Here is a 19,132-nt window from a genome sequence, read left to right as displayed (position 1 = left end):
AGTCCCACTAATGCTCATATACGGACTTTCAAAAAAATAAAAATAAATTAACTTTTCATGTCATCTTCATCTCGTAAATCATGTTTATTAAAAGATTACAATTATTTTTACTGCAATCACTTTTTTGTTAATTCGTTTATATAGGTTTTGTGCATAGGTTTATTTTGGACCTTTTTCATACAGACCCTTTACAGTATTAAGCTGCATAACCTATTTAGATAATTTTTTTATGGAATAAATCAAATGTTAATCTTACAGGCTTTTAATATAATGTGGTCATCGTGGATTCTGATTGATACTAATTGTCTAGTTGCTGGGTTCATCCATCTTCACTTGCATGTGATTACTACCAACAACTCTGGCTGGATGTCAACTTAATACAACATTCAGATCACTTTCATAAGCTGGTATAAATCATAATAGAAAGGCAAATAAATTGGGCTTATCCGTAGGCCTGTTCATGGTGTTCACGTATGAATGTTCATGGTGTTTTGTCTTACTAAAATGTGCTTACCTAACTGGAGAAATAGCAAAATAAGTAAACAAATATGTAACATCCTAATTCTTTTATCTGTAATGAAAACCACATTTAGTACATACAATTATTATCTTCATAGATTATTATTAAGTTGCAGTAGCAAAAACACACATAATGAATCATACTGCACAAGTCAAATTTTCAATATGTTCTATTTATTTACTTAAAACTTGTTTCTGTCGTGATGACACCCTTTCAAAATATTACATACATCTTAAAGGTTTATTAAAACATAAACCAACATAGTAATAAAAAAAGAATCACTTCTAATGAAAATTGTTAAGTATAATTGCATTGATTGGTTAGTATTAGAAATAACGAGTCACACTGGTGTTGGGTATGGTCCCATGTCCCTTTGGATATATAAAAATAATACTTATTACATTGAACCTTTACTCACTTTCGTTGCTCATTGTGCTCAATTTCATACAACAATAACGGCATTTCTATAGCGTCCAGTTCGTCTTCAATAAAGCAAGCAAACGCCACGTGATCTGCCATGACTGAGGTAGATGCAGCAAACTACGAGAGCCCCGAAGTGTCCGACTTGACGACTCCGTTTTCAACTCCGCCCCTGACTGCAAGCGGCTACTCTCGTTGACCACCGTCTGTAGCCCTGCTTCAAGTCGAACGCACCTTGTGGCTGCGGTGTGTCACGTGACAAATATGACGCATCGCCATGGAAACATTAAGCGGGAATGTTATAAAATAACAGTCACCTTGAAAAAAACTAATGCAGGGATAACCTGCCGAATGGATTTCTCTTCTTTTCTTTTTACAGATTGCAAAGTGGCACTTTTATATCTTTTCTATTTTTGAAATTAGTAAAAATTTTGACAGCTGCACTTTTATTTTCTCTATTTTTTTAATTTCATGCAAGTTATGATGACACAGCTGCACTTTTATTTTCTTTACTTTTGAACTTTCTGTTATTTTATGTATATAGTTTGTATTTTAGATACAACTTGTTACTCTGATACTACTTGTTAGTTCAATAAATTGGAACATGTTAAGCTTGTTGCGCATTTCATTAGCATTGTGTTGGGGCGATGGGGGCAGGTGGGGCTTTAAAATTCCCCCTTGTCTAAAGTGGGGAATGACCAAAAAAGTTTGAGAACCACTGGTGTAGGGCAATAGCACACACAGTTTGTTCAGAATAAAAACCATTACGCCTATGGAGAGTCCCCATAAACCACAAAAACCAACATGTGTGTGTGTGTGTGTGTGCGCGTGTGAGTGAGTGAGTGTGTGTGTCCTCAGCTCAAGTGCCTTAACACTCGTCTGTTAGACTGATGTTGCTGTTTGGAGTGTGTGTGCGTGCGAGCGAGCTCCGGGCTGGAATTCTGTGCGCGTTCTGGAGGCCATCTGTGGCGTCGGGAGCGCGCACAACATTCCTGTCTAGAAGAAATCTCTCATTGAATATTCTCATGCATTCAGTTACAGATATAAATAACATAAACACGCGCAGTCTGCAGAAGAGAGAGAAACCCAATCTCCTGAAGATACAGTAGAGAATAAAACACAAGTAAACCCATGCACTACCGCGTTAATGAATGAGCTTTACAGCAGTGCGCGTGCAGAAGAGAACTGTCTGAATGAAGTAAACGATCAGAAAACACACAACAGCAAACACACTGCTGTGAAGATGCGATATTATTATTATCTCTCTCACCTCTGCTTTATGCACTTTGAGTCGTTGAGCTCCGCAGCGCGTCCTGATGCACTAATCCACAATAGATGAGGATGAGGATGAAGATGAAGACCGGACCCGTGATGAGCATGGCCACCGTCAGACTGATAATAACATCTGCTCTTCTGTCCCGGGGCTCGTTCAGGCTCACACCGGTGCCCAAAGTTCTGCTCCGGTTTCCGGGTTGAACCACATGTTTCCTGGACACGGTGTGTTATATACGAAAGTGAAGTCGTTTAATATGTGTCCGCTGCAGCTCGGTATACACCACTATTGAAGATATTAGAAGACGTGTTTGTCGTAAGAGTTTTATAGGAACATATCAACATGATGAAGATGAATTTATAAATAAATGTAATTAACATCTAAATAAATTCACAAGAGCAAGTATATTGTTTGCACATGTTTATTTACATTAAAGGCAAAATAACTGAAATAAGAGCATAAGTATAGATCTGGAACTTTTTTAAGTCTGTCTAAATATGCAGTAATTGCAATGTCTTCTGCTCCATCCTTTCCTCCGGAAGCTGTGCTAGACACTGATTAATGTAATATAAAAATACTATGCATATTTATATATTTTGCTATTGTATTATGGATTGACACTTTCATAAACTTTTCTATGCTCCTTTGATTATATAATGGTAAATATTACAATATCATAGCACAACAACAGTAATCAGCAATAATGATAAGCCTAATACTCACAATAAAATAATAAGGTCATATAGATCATAACACAGTCTCGGAGAAGTGGATTATCCTTCACCTGAAATTTCTTTTCATGCTGAAATGTGAGGCAAATGTTGGATCAGAATAATTAGGAACACAGTTTCCACGAGTCCCTTCACTCCCCTGCATGCTCTCTCTTATTCTGGACAGGGCAGTGACCGTAACATCGAGTGGATTTGGCTGTATTAAACACGTATTTATACCGATTTCATCAGGCTCCGAGAATTCTTCAAAAAGACCACAAAGAATGATCTTCTCAGCTGCAACTCTTGCTTCATCAGAGCAGTGTTCAACGCGCAGTTTCCGTTTAATTAACGCTTTGCACCGGTCTTCCGGTCTGAAGCAGCCCTGATTAAGAGATCAGACAACATCAAGCTGATGAAGAAACGATTCATATCACTGATGATTATACTATAAAAATGATTCGAAGTTGTAAATAAAATGCTGATTGTTTACAAGATTATTAAAGAAAATACTAATTAAGTCTTTCTTTTTAAAAAACAAAAAGACACGTTTAATTCAGTCGGGTATTGGATAATTATTTGTGAAATATACTAGAGATTTCTTAGTAAAATGTTTTAAACTAAATCTTTTTTTTTTTTAAGAAATAATTACAATAAAATCGTTATAAATCTCTTGGAACAAACACCTTCACAGACATTATGCACTGTAAATATTACATGACAAAACTGTCAGGTGTGGGTGAAGGGATGAGAGCCAGGACTCACTTGCAGGAGGAAATAGGGCTTTATTAATTATAAAACAAAACAAACAAACAAACAAACACGACCCTGTAGGAGAAACCAGACTGGCAGGACAGGACTTCACATAGACTAACATCCAGAACCGGCACAGGACTGCAAACACAAGATTATAAAGGGAGCAAATGAGGAGGGTAAGGAGTAAACACAGGTGGGGCTAATTAACCAATAATCAGGAAACAAGGTGGGTGGAGTCAAGACATGAGAGCACATGGCACATCGAACCAAACAAGACAAGCCATGTGCTCAAACAAAACAAAAACACTAGCCATGTGCAAAACAGGACATGAACACGCAACGCAGCTAATGAGACTTGTAAGCTGCATGTTCACAAACATGGCAAACATGAAAGCACGCATCCAGTGAAACAAAAAGCTGCGTGCCACACAGAACAAGACAAAACAAGAGAAAAAAGCACGCGGCCGAAACCGAACAAAACACACACACAGAGGAGCGCATGGCCCGAGAGAACTCGAAACCGCCCGCTCCCACAGCGAGAACAAACCTGGAGCGTGAGTGTCTGAACCCCGACACGAAACCAGAACCGAGCCTGAACAAGACAGGAGTGCCGGGATCCGAACACCACGCCCCGACATGAACCAGAGCGCGCAGCTCGAGCACACCCTTAGCCGGAGAACAACTCAGACAGAACCCTGACAACAACAAAGATTATTACACTGTTTTTACCAGTAAATACTGTTTTAGCTTTCTGTTTCAAAATGTTATTTTGTAATTATTTGTGACGTTTACTAGTAATTTCTGAGTGCATTTTTTTCGAGTGTATAAAATAATACACTAAGATTAATTGCATTATTGAAATGACTGTTTCAGTCTTTCTGTTTCAAAATGTAACATTTAATTCAATGTGTTACTTGCTGTTTCTTTGTAAGTATTTGTGAGATTGAGTGAGAATTGTTTCTATAAACATCTATACTATGCATATTTCAGTGTAGAATTAATTAGATTAAAATCATAAATCTGTTGGACTCAAACATTCACACGTTGTACTTTGTAAAAAATGATATAATAAGATTTAAATAAGATATTTACAGTCTAAGTTTAATCTTATCAGTGTGTTTCTTGCAGTTATTACGCAATTATTTGTGAAATTTACTAGCAATTTCTGAGTGAAAACAGCCATTTTGTCAGAGTATATTATGTAATATATGGAGTGTTTTGAGGTGTTTTGATGCTCTTCATCTAATCTGAGCAGACAGTGGAATCACTTCTCTCAGTCAGATCAATACATTCATGATGGGAAGCAGAGTCTGACTCTGATGCAACTCCTCTGAAAACCTTCCGCCTAAAGCCTTTAATTCCCGTCTGAGGCATCAGTGGATCTGACAGCGTGACGTCTGAGAGATGGCAAAGGTTTCCTCAGAGACTCATAAGATGCTTGCAGCACTCCCTCATTTATTAACACAGCACTTCTGCTGCAGCCATCACATACAGCTGGGGCCCTCAGCTCCGGCCCTTGAGGGCCACTGGCCTGCAGAGTTTAACTCCAACCTTGATCTGACTCTGCAGGCAAGCAGACCTCGTTACTCGTCACCTCATTACTGTAAGATATAAAATCATGACTGTGAGATATAAGCTTGTATTTGCCAGACATAAACTCATAATCACGAAATATAAGCAAATTTTATGAGATATAAACTCATAATTGTGAGATAAAAACTCATAATTGCAAGATATAAGCTCATTACTGTGAGATATAAAATAATAACTTTAAGATACAGTATAAAGTCAGAATTCTGAGTTTATGTCTCACACATCTGAATTGTGCGTTCATATCTCTGAATAAACGGCAAACTGTCTGAATTGTGAGATTAAAAAACCACAATCACCTTTTCTTTTTTTCTTTTTAATTCTGTGTAGGAAATGGGCCTCCATATGTGTGACATATGAGAGAAACAACACAACATGAGTCCAGATGGCATCATCTCACATCAGTCAGCGTTTGGCACAAATCTGAGAATTATTCAGCCTTCATTCATCTGTCTGATCAATCATCCATTCCAGACACAAACGCATTTACCCAGGATCTGGTGCAGCTCAGACTCAATGCTAATCTGTTTCATAAAGCATGTAATCATATTCTCCAGCACAAATCAATAAAAATCACCTGCAGAAGTGGAGCGATGGCGCCCTCTAGCAGACACACACACACAGTACAGACAGGTGACATGACATTCAGTTTCCAGTGTTCTCAGCTGCTTACACACTAAATCATTCCTTGCCACACAGTTTCTGGAAGCTGACACCCAAACACACACCAAATCTCCAAAACCAGTCATTAATTCTCAGCCTTTTTCAATTTCATAAAACACTTTTTGCAAAACAGTTCTCTATGTAACACACAGGAATTCATATTATGGCAAAGGTGTTAGAAATGTTTGCTTTTTATATGTGTTTGTGATATTTTGAATGCAGTGCTTCATTTTGAAAGAGATGTGAGGTGTTTTGCATTTTGTGTGCAATTCTTGGATTTGTGTGTACAGTTTTGTAAAAAAGAGGCAAAGTTTTGAAAATGTGTGCAAGCAGCTGATAAAGACTGTGATATGACATGCATCTAATGCAACAACATTCAAACTAATACCTTTTCATTTTGTGCTGATGTAGAATATGAATTTATGAATTCTTCATATCACTTTGAAAGTCTTTCATAAGCGCCTGTGAATCCACAGCAAACCCATCACATTCTCCAGAGATCAGAATCATATGAATATTAGGCAAAATGAGGAAATATGTCAAAAAGATTTTTGCCAAGGCATATTTAAAATCAGTTATTATTGATTAAAAAGTAATATAAAAAACATAAATAATCAATTAATACAAATATTAAATATGAATGTAAATATAAATTATTTATTAAAAAATTAAATATTAATGTAAATATTAAATACTAATGTAAATATAAAAGTCTTTTTTTTTAGAACCATGCATTGTTGCATTTTTGCATTGTGATATAATTTCATGACAATTAAACCAGGGTTACTACAGTTAAAACAAGCTAAACCACCAAACAAAATCCCAACAACTATAAAATAAATCTTTCTTTTCTTTCAGCTAGTTGCCAGCATTTGTCATTTTTGTTTAGTTCGAAAAGCAAAATAAATTAAAACTAATAAATACGATTTATAAAAACTATATACATATAAAAACAAAAACTAATAATAAAAAAACAGCAAATTTACTAAAACTTTAATTAAAATTATAGTGAAAACAAAACAAAAAAAATCCAATTTAAAACATTAACAAAAACTATAACAGTACATCAATGGATACTAAAACAACACTGCATAAAGCACATATTGTTTAAACTGTATTTAGCATTTCTACCTCGAGATAGAATTTCATATTAAAAGGGCATATTTTTAGGATATGATTTTCAGCATTTAAAGTCATTATTATTATTTATTACGTTTTTTAACCGTAATGGTCCTATATAAAGCTTAGTTTCCTTTATGCATCTTTTTTATAAATTAAATATTGAAAAAGTGAAATATGTGCCACTGGGTGGCGCTCACCAGTCTCTGGCTGTGTTTATAGCAGCAGCAGCCATTATTACAGTTTTTTACAATCACTTTGCTACTATTTTCAGAACCTTGATGTCATTTTTCACAAACACAAAAGACACAAAACTCACAACCAATGATCAAAATGCCCATTTTTCAAAAACCCTTTTCTCAATTGCTTGGATACAATACACATAAAACTTAGATCATTTGTTCATTCAACAAAAATCACCTGTTCAATATGACACAACTTAACATCAAAGTACTACTATTTCAAAAGACCATTACATTTCAAATGAGTGTCTATTCATTTCCTTACAATGATCTAACTATCAATTGATACAACTGCTCAACATGATCAGTAACTGTTGCATTACTCTTAAAGCATAGTTGTATGGAAACAGACAAACAATCTTCCATGTTTAAATCATCAAAGTTTCAAGATACTGTAACGAGATTCATTGTCACCAATTAGCGTGGAGCATGAACCAATTAGACTACAAATGGTCGTGGGCCTCGTTTGAGAGGTGCGGGGGAACGTGGTAGAGGACAGGCACCCCTTCTGAGAGGTGGTCGTGGGCCTCGTTTGAGAGGTGTGGGGGAACGTGGCAGAGGACAAGGCCACGGATCAAGACAGCGGCAGCAACAGCATAGAGTGTCCAATGAAATTCGGGCAATAGTTGTAGACCATGTCATAAATCATGGCATGACAATGACTGAGGCGGCTACAATGATACAACCAAACCTCAGAAGGTCAACCGTGGCCTCAATAATCAGAACTTTCCACAATGAGAACCGGTAAGTTATCAGCATGCACTAAACATTATGCTACTCTCAATTGTCAAATGACTGCATACCAATGTGTATCACAGAATAGGTGATGTGACCAAGTGTCTTCTTACTCTAATGTTCCCTGTAGAATTGTGACCAGGCCAAATAGTGGAGGCAGAGGCTAAATTCTAACTGACCAACAAGAGCAGGCTGTGGTCGATTTGGTTCGGGCCAGAAATGATATTCGCCTTACAGAAATTCGGCAGCATATCTTGGACAATGAAGACATGTTCAACAATGTGGGATCCATAAGTTTGCCGACTATTGCACGCATACTGAAAAGGCACCAGGTATCTATAAAACAACTATACCGTGTGCCTTTCAAAAGAAATGCAGACAGAGTGAAGCAAATGAGGACCGAGTATGTTCAGGTAAGTTCAGTTTCAAGATGGCTGTTGTAAAAACATTCCCAAAAATTCTACATTGTACAGTAATCTCTAAATCTCTTTCCAAAATGTATTTTTAGAGGGTGATGGAGCTGGATGCTGATGACGACCATCACAAATTCATATATTTGGATGAGGCAGGTTTTAATCTGGCCAAGACAAGGGGGAGAGGTCGGAATTTAATTGGCCAGCGTGCAACCATCCAAGTACCTGGACAACGTGGGGCCAACATTACCATGTGTGCGGCTATATCAGAAGATGGTGTGGTGGGACGCAGACCTCATATTGGACCATATAATGCAGCTCTCCTTGTCACCTTTCTTGATGAGCTCGATCAGGTTTGTAGAGCTGAAGGTGTGACCTATGTCATTGTGTGGGACAATGTCAGGTTCCATCATGCTCATGTGGTGCAAGCATGGTTTCAGGCCCATGCACAATTTACCACCCTGTATTTACCCCCATACTCCCCCTTCCTTAACCCGATTGAGGAATTGTTCTCCGCATGGAGATGGAAGGCTCATGATAGGCTCCCTCATGAACAAGTCACTCTTCTCCAGGCCATGGATGACGCCTGCAATGACATCACAGCAGACCAGTGTCAGGCCTGGATTGGCCATGCCCGAAGGTTTTTTCCAAGATGTTTGGCTAATGAAAACATCCATTGTGATGTAGATGAGAACCTGTGGCCAAATCCACAACAGAGTTGATGACAATGTAGAAGTACAGTAATCACTCCTGTTGTGTTTCTTACAGTACAAGCAAGTTGAGGAACACTGCATTTGATGTTTTACAGTACTGTCTTTTCTTTTCTATTTGCTTCAAATAAACCTGTTGTGATTGTACTGTAGTGTTTTGCATCAATATATTACAAACTTTGTTCAATGATTCCACTGTGTCTGTAGTATTCTCTCTACTCCTGCAGGACTTTTACAGAGATGTATTTACTGTACATGTAGTACCATAATGAAACCTGTATCACCTATTCTGTTCTACAATATTTAATGATTGTATGAACAATGACACAGTGAAACTATCGGTTGCTTGTGTGTGGCTGATCTATAGTTATGTTTCAATGGTATTTCACAGTAAATTTGTTTTTTGAACCAATGTTTGTGCAAGATTTCTTTAAAGATGTGAATGCACAATGCAATGTTTTGAACATTAGACAGCCTGTGTTACAAGTGATAACCGTTTTGTGTCTAAAGTTATGAAAAATGACATCAAGGTTCTGAAAATAGTAGCAAAGTGATTGTAAAAAAACTGTAAAGCCTGTGTGTTTCTGTGACCTCACTCATACATACCCATGATGCACTGCTCGTTCCAGATGTTACATTAAACACTAGATGCATAAAAGAACGCTGAGAATCTGTATTTTGCTGAACACAAGCTGCAGTGCATGCTGGGAGATTGAGGGTGTGTTTGGCAGGGTTATATAAACAGCATTGACTGTTACATAAAGCAATTCAGATGTTTGAGAGCTATTTAAAACCATCTTTTCTCCAGAATCAAGGTGTTAACCCTTCGAAGGACAAACATGTGTGTGTGTGTGTGTGTGTGTGTGTGTGTGTGTGTGTGTGTGTGTGTGAGAGTGTGTGTGTGTGAGTGTGTGTGTGTGTGTGTGTGTGTGTGTGTGAGAGTGTGTGTGAGTGTGTGTGTGTGTGTGTGAGAGAGAGTGTGTGTGAGTGTGAGTGTGTGTGTGTGTGTGTGTGTGTGTGTGTGTGTGTGTGTGTGTGTGAGAGTGTGTGTGAGTGTGTGTGTGTGTGTGTGTGTGTGTGTGTGTGTGTGTGTGTGTGTGAGAGAGAGTGTGTGTGAGTGTGAGTGTGTGTGTGTGTGTGAGAGAGAGTGTGTGAGTGAGTGTGTGTGTGTGAGAGTGTGTGTGTGTGTGTGAGAGAGAGAGAGTGTGTGTGTGAGTGAGTGTGTGTGTGTGAGAGTGTGTGTGTGTGTGTGTGTGTGAGAGAGAGAGTGTGTGAGTGTGCTAACCCTCACTATGATTTTTCTTTTTCAGCAGAGCTTTTAATTTGAAAAATTAAGGCAAAATGATATAAAAATCCCATTTGCATATTTTTTTAAATATAGTCTCATTGTTAAAAAATTTTTTGGCACAAGTATGCATTTTTTCTATCAAATATAAATCTTTTTACTGGTGTCCCCTGATTTCACGTCAGTCCTGTTACGCTCATCAAAATCATGCAGTGTCAATACTGTTACCATTTTTTACATTTAATATAATCAATATCTAGAAGTAAAATCCTTTCAAAGTGTACAACATGTGCTTTTGTGAACTTGACTAATAGCTAGAAATTAGGAAATCAGTTTGAAATGGTCTGTTACTGTCACCCCTGTTACTTTTTTTAGGGAAACATCATCATTCGGGTAACAGGAATGACATAGATTAGGTGATTAGGTGCCACCCTGTTTTTAACGATTGTCTGTGTAAAACGCAAACATGTTTAAAGGCCACCCTGGGTGTAATTTTAAGGTAATATGAGTTACATTTGAGTTAGTATTATTGGTACAGTATTGTTACTCTTACAACAATTAAAAATTAAAACAGATCTCTTAGAAACGTTATGTGCTAAATCAACAATTAACTGAAAAAACTGACTGTTTACTATTGTCATACAACTGTGCCAAGTGCAAAACAATATAATGCAATTTAAAGTTGTAAAACTGAACAGTATTATGTAAACAAATATGTGCAGAAGAATGTGTGTCCTGTCATCCCTGTTACTCTGGTCAGTCCTGTGACTATATGACGTCAATCCTGTCACTGTCATTCATTTCATAAAAATTTTAAAAAATTATATTTGACACAGCCTTCCAGGTTTTTCCATTGCAACTTTAACTATATTTTATTTTGGACAAAGCCCTTTTTTTAATGTCTCTCTTGTATAAATATATTCTTTTCTTAATTGACATGTAGTCACCCTCAAAAATTAGGATGCTCTTGGTCATCTGAATGACAAATATTAAAAATAATCCAAAATTTGAAACAATCTCATAAAGAGGGACTAAAATGCTGCTCATATATGTGAGAACTATCACACAGTACTAATTAAACTATAGTATCTAACGCTTGTGTCAGTAACAGGGTTGACAAAAATACCAAAACATGAGGTAGAAAAATAGTCATAAAATAATAAATTACACAGCCTGAGATGGCACAATACAATTTCTTGTCATTTTAAGGTGTCTTCATTTCATGGATATTTAAAAAATGCTGATTAAACTTATTTTATTAAAAATAAATTCAAGTGGAAAAGGCAGCGATTTTGTGGAATGGCCCAGTATTTCAGGACAGACCGTTGTATATCTGTACAGAGTCTGGTTAAAGTGGTTTGAGACGGTGCTCGCTGCTGTTTTCATGTTTATTAATTAATCAGCAGAATCCCACGGTTCGATTAAAGGCAAATGGAGATGAAGCATTAGAAGAGTTTACCGTTTCATTTCAACTCTGTGACAAAGACAAACTCAACATGATCACACTGCGTGTTTACTTAGTTTTAGTGCATGTTCACCTGACGGGATTCAGAACATACGAACACCTAATCAGATATTAAAAACCATCCACTGAACTCTACATGTCCACCTAAGCAGATTTCAAAAGGAATATTCATCCACCTTTCAAACTGTTATAATCGCTGTGATGCAAAAACTCAAGCGGGATAAAAAATATATCAAAAGTAATTGACTTTTTATCTCACAATTATGACTTTATCACAATTCTTTATATCATGCAATTCTGACTTCATTTCCCAATTCAGAGATAAAAGTCATTATTATGAGACAAACTCCAAATTTAGAGAAAAGTCAGAATTGCTAGATATTGCTAAAAAAACTATTAATTAGACTTGAAACATTATCTTCTGTCTCTCATGCAGTGGAGCAGCTTTATGGACGAAGATAACCCATTTAATCCCACCGTAAAGAAAGTTTTCATTTATAAAGCTCTAAAAATGTGACTGACTGGTGTTTTAGTGCATCTTCTGCAAATATGGAACAAATAAAGGGTCTCAATTAAATATGTGCAGTTTCACATGACCAGATCATGAGAAGATGATGACTGCAAAACTAAACAAACGGCTAGTAAAGTGTGTTAACATGAAGATATGACAAAGATTTTTGGTACAGATTATCTTTAAGGTGTCTAGTATTAATATTTGAATTCTCAGTTATTACATTTTGTTGAGTGTTGTCAGAACGAGTAAACATGTTGATGGTCACAATAGTGCACTGAAGTATACTCGTATATTATTCAGTTGCAGCTATTAGTGAACATTGCACTAAATTCAAAGTTCAAATGTTACAAAATAAGTTACAATATTGATGTTGTAATACTGGTCGAGCTAATATAGCAATTTTATGATATATGTTACATTAATAACAATTTTAAAATACGTTGATGGTTGTCTTTTATCTCAGTATTCCTCTCAGTGTTGTATAAGGGGTTTAAGCATTATAGTAATGTGATGAAACAGTTTAAAATAGTTGGGATGAGATATATAACAATATTGATGACTGCAGAAACATGATAATTTAGTATCTCACTGGTCCCAATTGTGACCAACCATAAAACACAATGTTTAAAAAAAAATTCCAAAAATAATTATTGATTATTGCAAAGGGTTACTAATGACACATCATTTGGATATTTTCATGTCTGGGAAAATTTGGGATTAAACAGGTGTTTCTCTCTGCTTTAAAGAGAAACTGTTGATTAATCATTAATTAATCAACCCAAAACTCATCTGAGAAACTACACCTCAGCGTCTCATAATAGTTAGAATATATTGTAATGGACATTACATTTCAGACAGTACTGAACCACGTGAACCACTGTGCTAGCTAACGTCAGGATCAACTCATGGTTCGTTTGAGTTCATTTAAGTCAAACAAACAAACTATAAAGTAAGTAAAAACTGACAGCACACACGTGTAAGTTAACATCTCTGAGGCAAAATGCAAACAAAAACATTTCCCACACAAGCAGGGAACATTTCAAATGAGATATTGCTATCAAGTCAATTTCTAAAAATAACCGATAATTTGGTGGTTGAAAAAGTGCAAGTAGACGACAGTATAAAACATGCTGCTCAGACAGCCAAACTTCACCGATAAACCAAAACAGCCACAAATAATCTACTACTGGAAGTATAAAGTTGCTTTATAATCTAGTGGAGCATAGCAGTGCTATCATGCTGAAAGTCTCTTCGTTCCCATCAGGGTTTGCTTGTAATTCCTTGAGGAAACAGTATTAAAGACAGAGAACCTTTGGATCTAACACACTGACAGTGTTTCAGTCAACGTCTCGATTAGGGATGCACGATATTATCGGAATATTACCAGAATCGGCCGATAAAGGCAAAAACATTAAGCATCGACCGATTTGAAAAAATACCTGTCAAAATTATTTGAGCAGTAACAATTTTAGAAGTCTTACTTTTTAAAATAACTGCTTTCCATTTGAATATATTTTAAAATGTAATTTATTCTTTGATTTCAAAGCTGAATTTTTAGCATCATTACTCCAGTCACACGATCCTTCAGAAATCATTCAAATATTCTAATTTGCTGCTCAAAAAACCTTTATTACTATAATTATGTTGAATTTCTTTGATGAATAGAATGTTCAGAAGAACAGCATTTATCTGAAATAGAAATCATTATAGATTATAAATATTATAAATTATTATAAACATTATAAATGTCTGTATCATCACTTTTGATCAATTTAATGCATCCTTGCAAAATAAAAGTATTAATTTTTATAATTTACCCCCCCCCAAAAAAACAAATTTTATATTGACTCCAAGCTTTTGAATGGTATAGTGTATAATGTTACAAAAGCTTTTTATTTCAGATAAATGCTGATCTTTGGGTCTTTCTATTCATCAAAGAATCCTGAAAAAAATGCACTCAACTGTTTTAAATATTGATAATAATAATAAATCAACATTAGCATATTAGAATGATTTCTGAAGGATCATGTGACACTGAAGACTGGAGTAATGATGCTGGAAAATTAGATTTGATCACAGGAATAAATTACATTTTAAAACATATTAAAATAGAAAGCAGTTATTTTAAATAGTAAAACTATTTCACAATATTAATGCTTTTGCTGTATTTTGGATCAAATAAATGCAGGCTTGGTGAGTAAAAGAGAATTCTTTTAAAAAAACATTAAAAATCTTACTGTTCAAAAACTTTTGACTGGTAGTGTACTTGTAATAAAATGAAAGTAAAATACATCAAGATACTGAATAAATAAAGCAATTTTGATGTCATAAAATCACAAGTGTTTTTATTTAAAGGTCAGAAGCTATAGATGAAACTTATGACACTTATAAATGAAATAATTTAATATAAACAGATTTATTCATAAATATGTAATATATGTTTTCAAATGAATTGTGAAAACTTAAAAACAAGGAGCTCTCAAATATTTATTTTAGAATTTATTCAGCTCTTTTGCTTTAGTCCATCGATTAATGTTAAATATTGATCAATCTTAAGGTTTCAACTGCATCTGTCTGAGAAAAAAAGAGAAGAAAACCAGCAGAGATTGATTTCATTACAGATATTTTCAAGGCTTTCAATGTACTCTCATAAAAAAAAACTATTATAAAGTTTATTACTTCTAACAAAATAAGTTTTTGCTCAAAACTAACCAAAATGTAAAATAATTTGTTTATAATTTCCACACAGGAAAGACTTGTTGTTTCAAAACAAAGGGAAATAAATATCATATCGGCCAAAATGATTTTTTGAATTGACAAAATGGCATATCGGAAAAAATGTAATACCGTGCATCCCTAGTCTTGAGTGCTTTCTAAAGACCATCAGCCAGTTAAACTTCTACACTCTCCATTTCCACATCCTCTAAAGTGGTATCCGATTGGGAAACCATTATGAGTTTTTGTTTCTTTGAATACTGTCTGACCGTGCTACACTCCTGCTGATGTGTCTGACCACAAAGCTCCCTTTCCATTTCCAAAACCTCAACAGAGCTCTCTCGACTGAATGTGGCATTGTCTGTGGACTCAAAGGATTCACCGCCAAGGCCTTCAAGTTTGGTGTAGCCTCCGCTGCTGAGGCCTTCCAGCCGAGGACAGCTGAGACGTCTCGATCGCACCAAAGCAGGGGTGGATAGACAGATATCCAGATCCACAGACCTGGAGTAGTCAGACAGAGCGCTCAAGGACAGGTGAGATCCGGTGGCCTTGCGACTCGGAGAACCAGACGGCAACAGCTGAACTTGGGAACCCTGCAGAGAAACGCGAGGAGCTCCTTGCAAACTCCCACTGCTCCGATAAACCTCCACCGAATCCGGCGCAAGCTCGGGATGAGGTTCCACTTTGGCCTTCGTGATGGTCCTGGACGCTTCCAAATCCTCCAAACGCCTGCAAATGGCCTCGGCGTCCAGGAACTCTCGTTTGGCCTCTCCGGTTTTATCCGAACCCCTTCTTTCCGAAGCTCCTCTATGGTTGAGCTTCATCATTGGCAAAGTGAAAGCATTGACTGAAGTGGACACGATGCTCCTGGTTTCCCATTGCTTGCTAAATCGGTTCTGATCTTGATAGATGCTGTAGACTGTGTCCGCAAAGCTCTGTCTTTCCAAAGACGAGACTCGTGGGATGGTGGTAGACGGTCGTCGGGATGGGATCATGCTACCTTGAGACGATCCCTTATGAGGGGAACCGTATGATTTGGTGTCTTTCGATTGGCAGTAGTTCACAAAACCATTAAGCGGCGCGGATTCCTTGCTCCGCAAACTATGAATGTCAATCACCGTTGAGTAGATGTCTCTAAGGTTAATGACTTTGGTCTTTTTGTCTCTGTTTTCGTGAAGTACTGCATTGGCACAAATGAATAGGAAGATCCCAATGCCCATGATTAAAGGTCCGTACACTTTCAGTTTGTCCGAATATAAGTATTTGTTGATAAATGCAGAAAATGCTCCCAGTTTAGGCGGATCCTGCTCAGCAGTCCCATTGGAGCCATTATAGCTCCTGAAGTCTTTATCTAGGAGATCCCAAGACGGTTTGACGGTCACATTGACTAATTCTCGGCTGTCGTAAGTCCTCTGTGCTTTCATCATCAGTCCTGGGTAAAGCGGACTCTCTTTGGGCCAGTAGCCCAATACGGCCATGGACACTCCAACCAGAAGCACCAGAATCCCAATGGCAGCGATCAGTCCAGATACGGAGCACAATTTTAGCTTTCCTTTCACCACGACCACTTCGTTTTTCCTCTTTTTCTTCGCTTTCCTCTTGCGCTTGTTTTCAGCATGGTTCTTCGCACGAAGAGAGTCCTGTCTCCTGGCAGATATCCGCAGCAGACCCCCTGTGGCGATCATGATGGCGCTCAATTAATCATCCTGGAGAAGATAGAAAGAACATGAGAACATTAGTGTGGGCTGGGAACGCCATGAGATCTAGACATTTACATTTAGACGACGCTTTTATCCAATGCAACTTACAAACGAGAAGCAACGATAATAAGTGCTCGTTTAGCCAAACGCAGTAACATAGCAATACTTTTTTAAAATAATAAATAAAAAGAAAACAAGTAGATAGAATAGAAAAAGAATAGCGGACATTAGTATTATTAATGATAATGAAACCATTAATAATGCGAGAAAGTAATAAAACTACAACGATAATAAATCGAACAATGGATGATTTACAAACTAACGTTTCCATCAAAACAGGTTGATAACTTAAAGCTATTTAAAACAACGAACCTTTTAAAATGAAAACCTTTAAAGAAATGAATCTGTCAATAATGAATTAAATTCTGAAGTGTTTCCTCGTTGTTGTGATGAAGCAGAGCTTACAGACATACTCACAAAATCTAACATAGATTTAAAGGGATAGTTCACCTTCAGTTGGTCCCTATTACTTGCATAGTGTTTGAGGAAACCACAATACACTACCATTCAAAACATAAATAAAAGAATAATACTTTTATTCATCTAGGTTGATCAAAAGTGACACTAAAGACATTTATAATGTGACAAAGATTTCTATTTCAAATAAATGCTGTTCTTTTGAACTTTCTATTCATCTGTGAATCCTGGAAAATAAAAGTATCACATTTTCCACAAAAGATATTGTGCAGCACAACTGTGTTCAACATTGATAATAATCAGAAATGTTTGTTGAGCAGTAAATCAGTATATTATTATGATTTCTGAAGATCATGTGACACTGAAGACTGGAGTAATGATGCTGAAAATACAGCTGCAGATCACAGAAATACATTACACTTTAACACATATTCACATAGAAAACAGCTGTTTGAAACTGTAATATTTTCACAATATTACTGTGTTTTTACTGTATTTTTTATCAAAGAAATGTACCCTTGATGAACAGAAGAGACATCTGGCCTGTTACCAGAACCATCCCACTGCTGACGTGAATATGCACACACACACACACACACACACACACACACACAAACACGTATATGAATATATGTGCCACCCTATCAGTATCACCATTTCCAATGAATGTCTCTCTCTCACACTCACACATTCTCACTTACACACACACGCACACACACACTCACTCACACACACACACACACACACACAAACGCACACACACTCTCTCTCACACACACACACACACACACACAAATGCACACACACTCTCTCTCACACACACACACACACTCTCTCTCTCACACACACTCTCCCACACACACACACACCATTTGCTGTGCTTCTCTTAGTTCTTCATTAGATGGATGTTCCAGAAGCTGAGAATATGAACCCAGGCAAAGCGGCGCTGGTTCTAGGCGTGTTCACTGGACTCTTGAGTGGGAGCGAGATGCTGCTCTCTGTGAACAGCATATGGATGGTGTGGGTTAATGCAGCACAAACACACAGCAGTGATCAGCCATCACGAAGAACAGAAGCCGTGTGAGACAGAGACAGATGACATGATTCACACCAGACTCCAAACAGAAAGATGAAAAGCATCTGTTTGTTGATCTGACATAAAACATGATGCTGCTGCTGTTTTCTTTTATAGTTAATAATCATCTATTAATGCTGTTATTCTGTCATTTTGATTAACAATTGTCTTGATTATTTGAGTCGACTTCAAAAACTCAGTGTTTATATTTTTCTCATTTTTGCATATGTTTGGCTTAGTTTTTGTACAGTATTTGCCTTCATATTTCATGCACTTCTATGTTGAACTTTATGTGTGCTGCACTTGGAATAGAACTTACTTTAATCAATGTTGCTTGAATCATGTTATAGTTAGGTTTTTAAGATGAATAATTAAACACTAAAATAGATATCTTCGATCATCAAACGTTCTAAAAGAGAGATTTTATTCTTTGCCATATCACCCAGCCCTAAGAATTACTGCTGAAAATCTGAAAGACTTTTTGAAGTCGATCCAATAACAATGAATTAAAGCTTTAAAATCAAATGGGATCAAATAAATGAAGCTGTGCTTCTCTTAGTGGGATCTGAGCAGGTTTGATGAACCATGCCATCTTTGAATATACATGAATGAGATTTGAGAGCTGTGAACATTTCATTAAATAAGAAACAATGTCTTTCTAAATAAACTCCCAAAGATTCAGATGCATTACAGTCTTTCTCAAGGGTCTGAACCACTAAACCACATCAACCAAACACAGCCTTATTAGAG

General features: G+C 36.7%; 1 protein-coding gene across 1 annotated transcript; it reads right to left on the bottom strand.

Moving 5' to 3' along the window:
- Window positions 1-15,306: 15,306 nt before the first annotated feature.
- Window positions 15,307-16,815, bottom strand: LOC306863071 (transmembrane protein 200A-like; the record flags this gene model as incomplete). Its single annotated transcript, XM_079406234.1, has 1 exon — window positions 15,307-16,815. One exon carries the CDS (start codon window positions 16,813-16,815, stop codon window positions 15,307-15,309), a length of 1,509 nt encoding a protein of 502 aa, XP_079262360.1.
- Window positions 16,816-19,132: the final 2,317 nt, after the last annotated feature.

The sequence above is a fragment of the Barbus barbus genome, assembly GCF_936440315.1.
Source record: "Barbus barbus genome assembly, chromosome: 44".
NCBI classification, from domain to species: Eukaryota; Metazoa; Chordata; class Actinopteri; order Cypriniformes; family Cyprinidae; genus Barbus; species Barbus barbus.
This window is presented reverse-complemented; position numbering and strand designations above follow the sequence as displayed.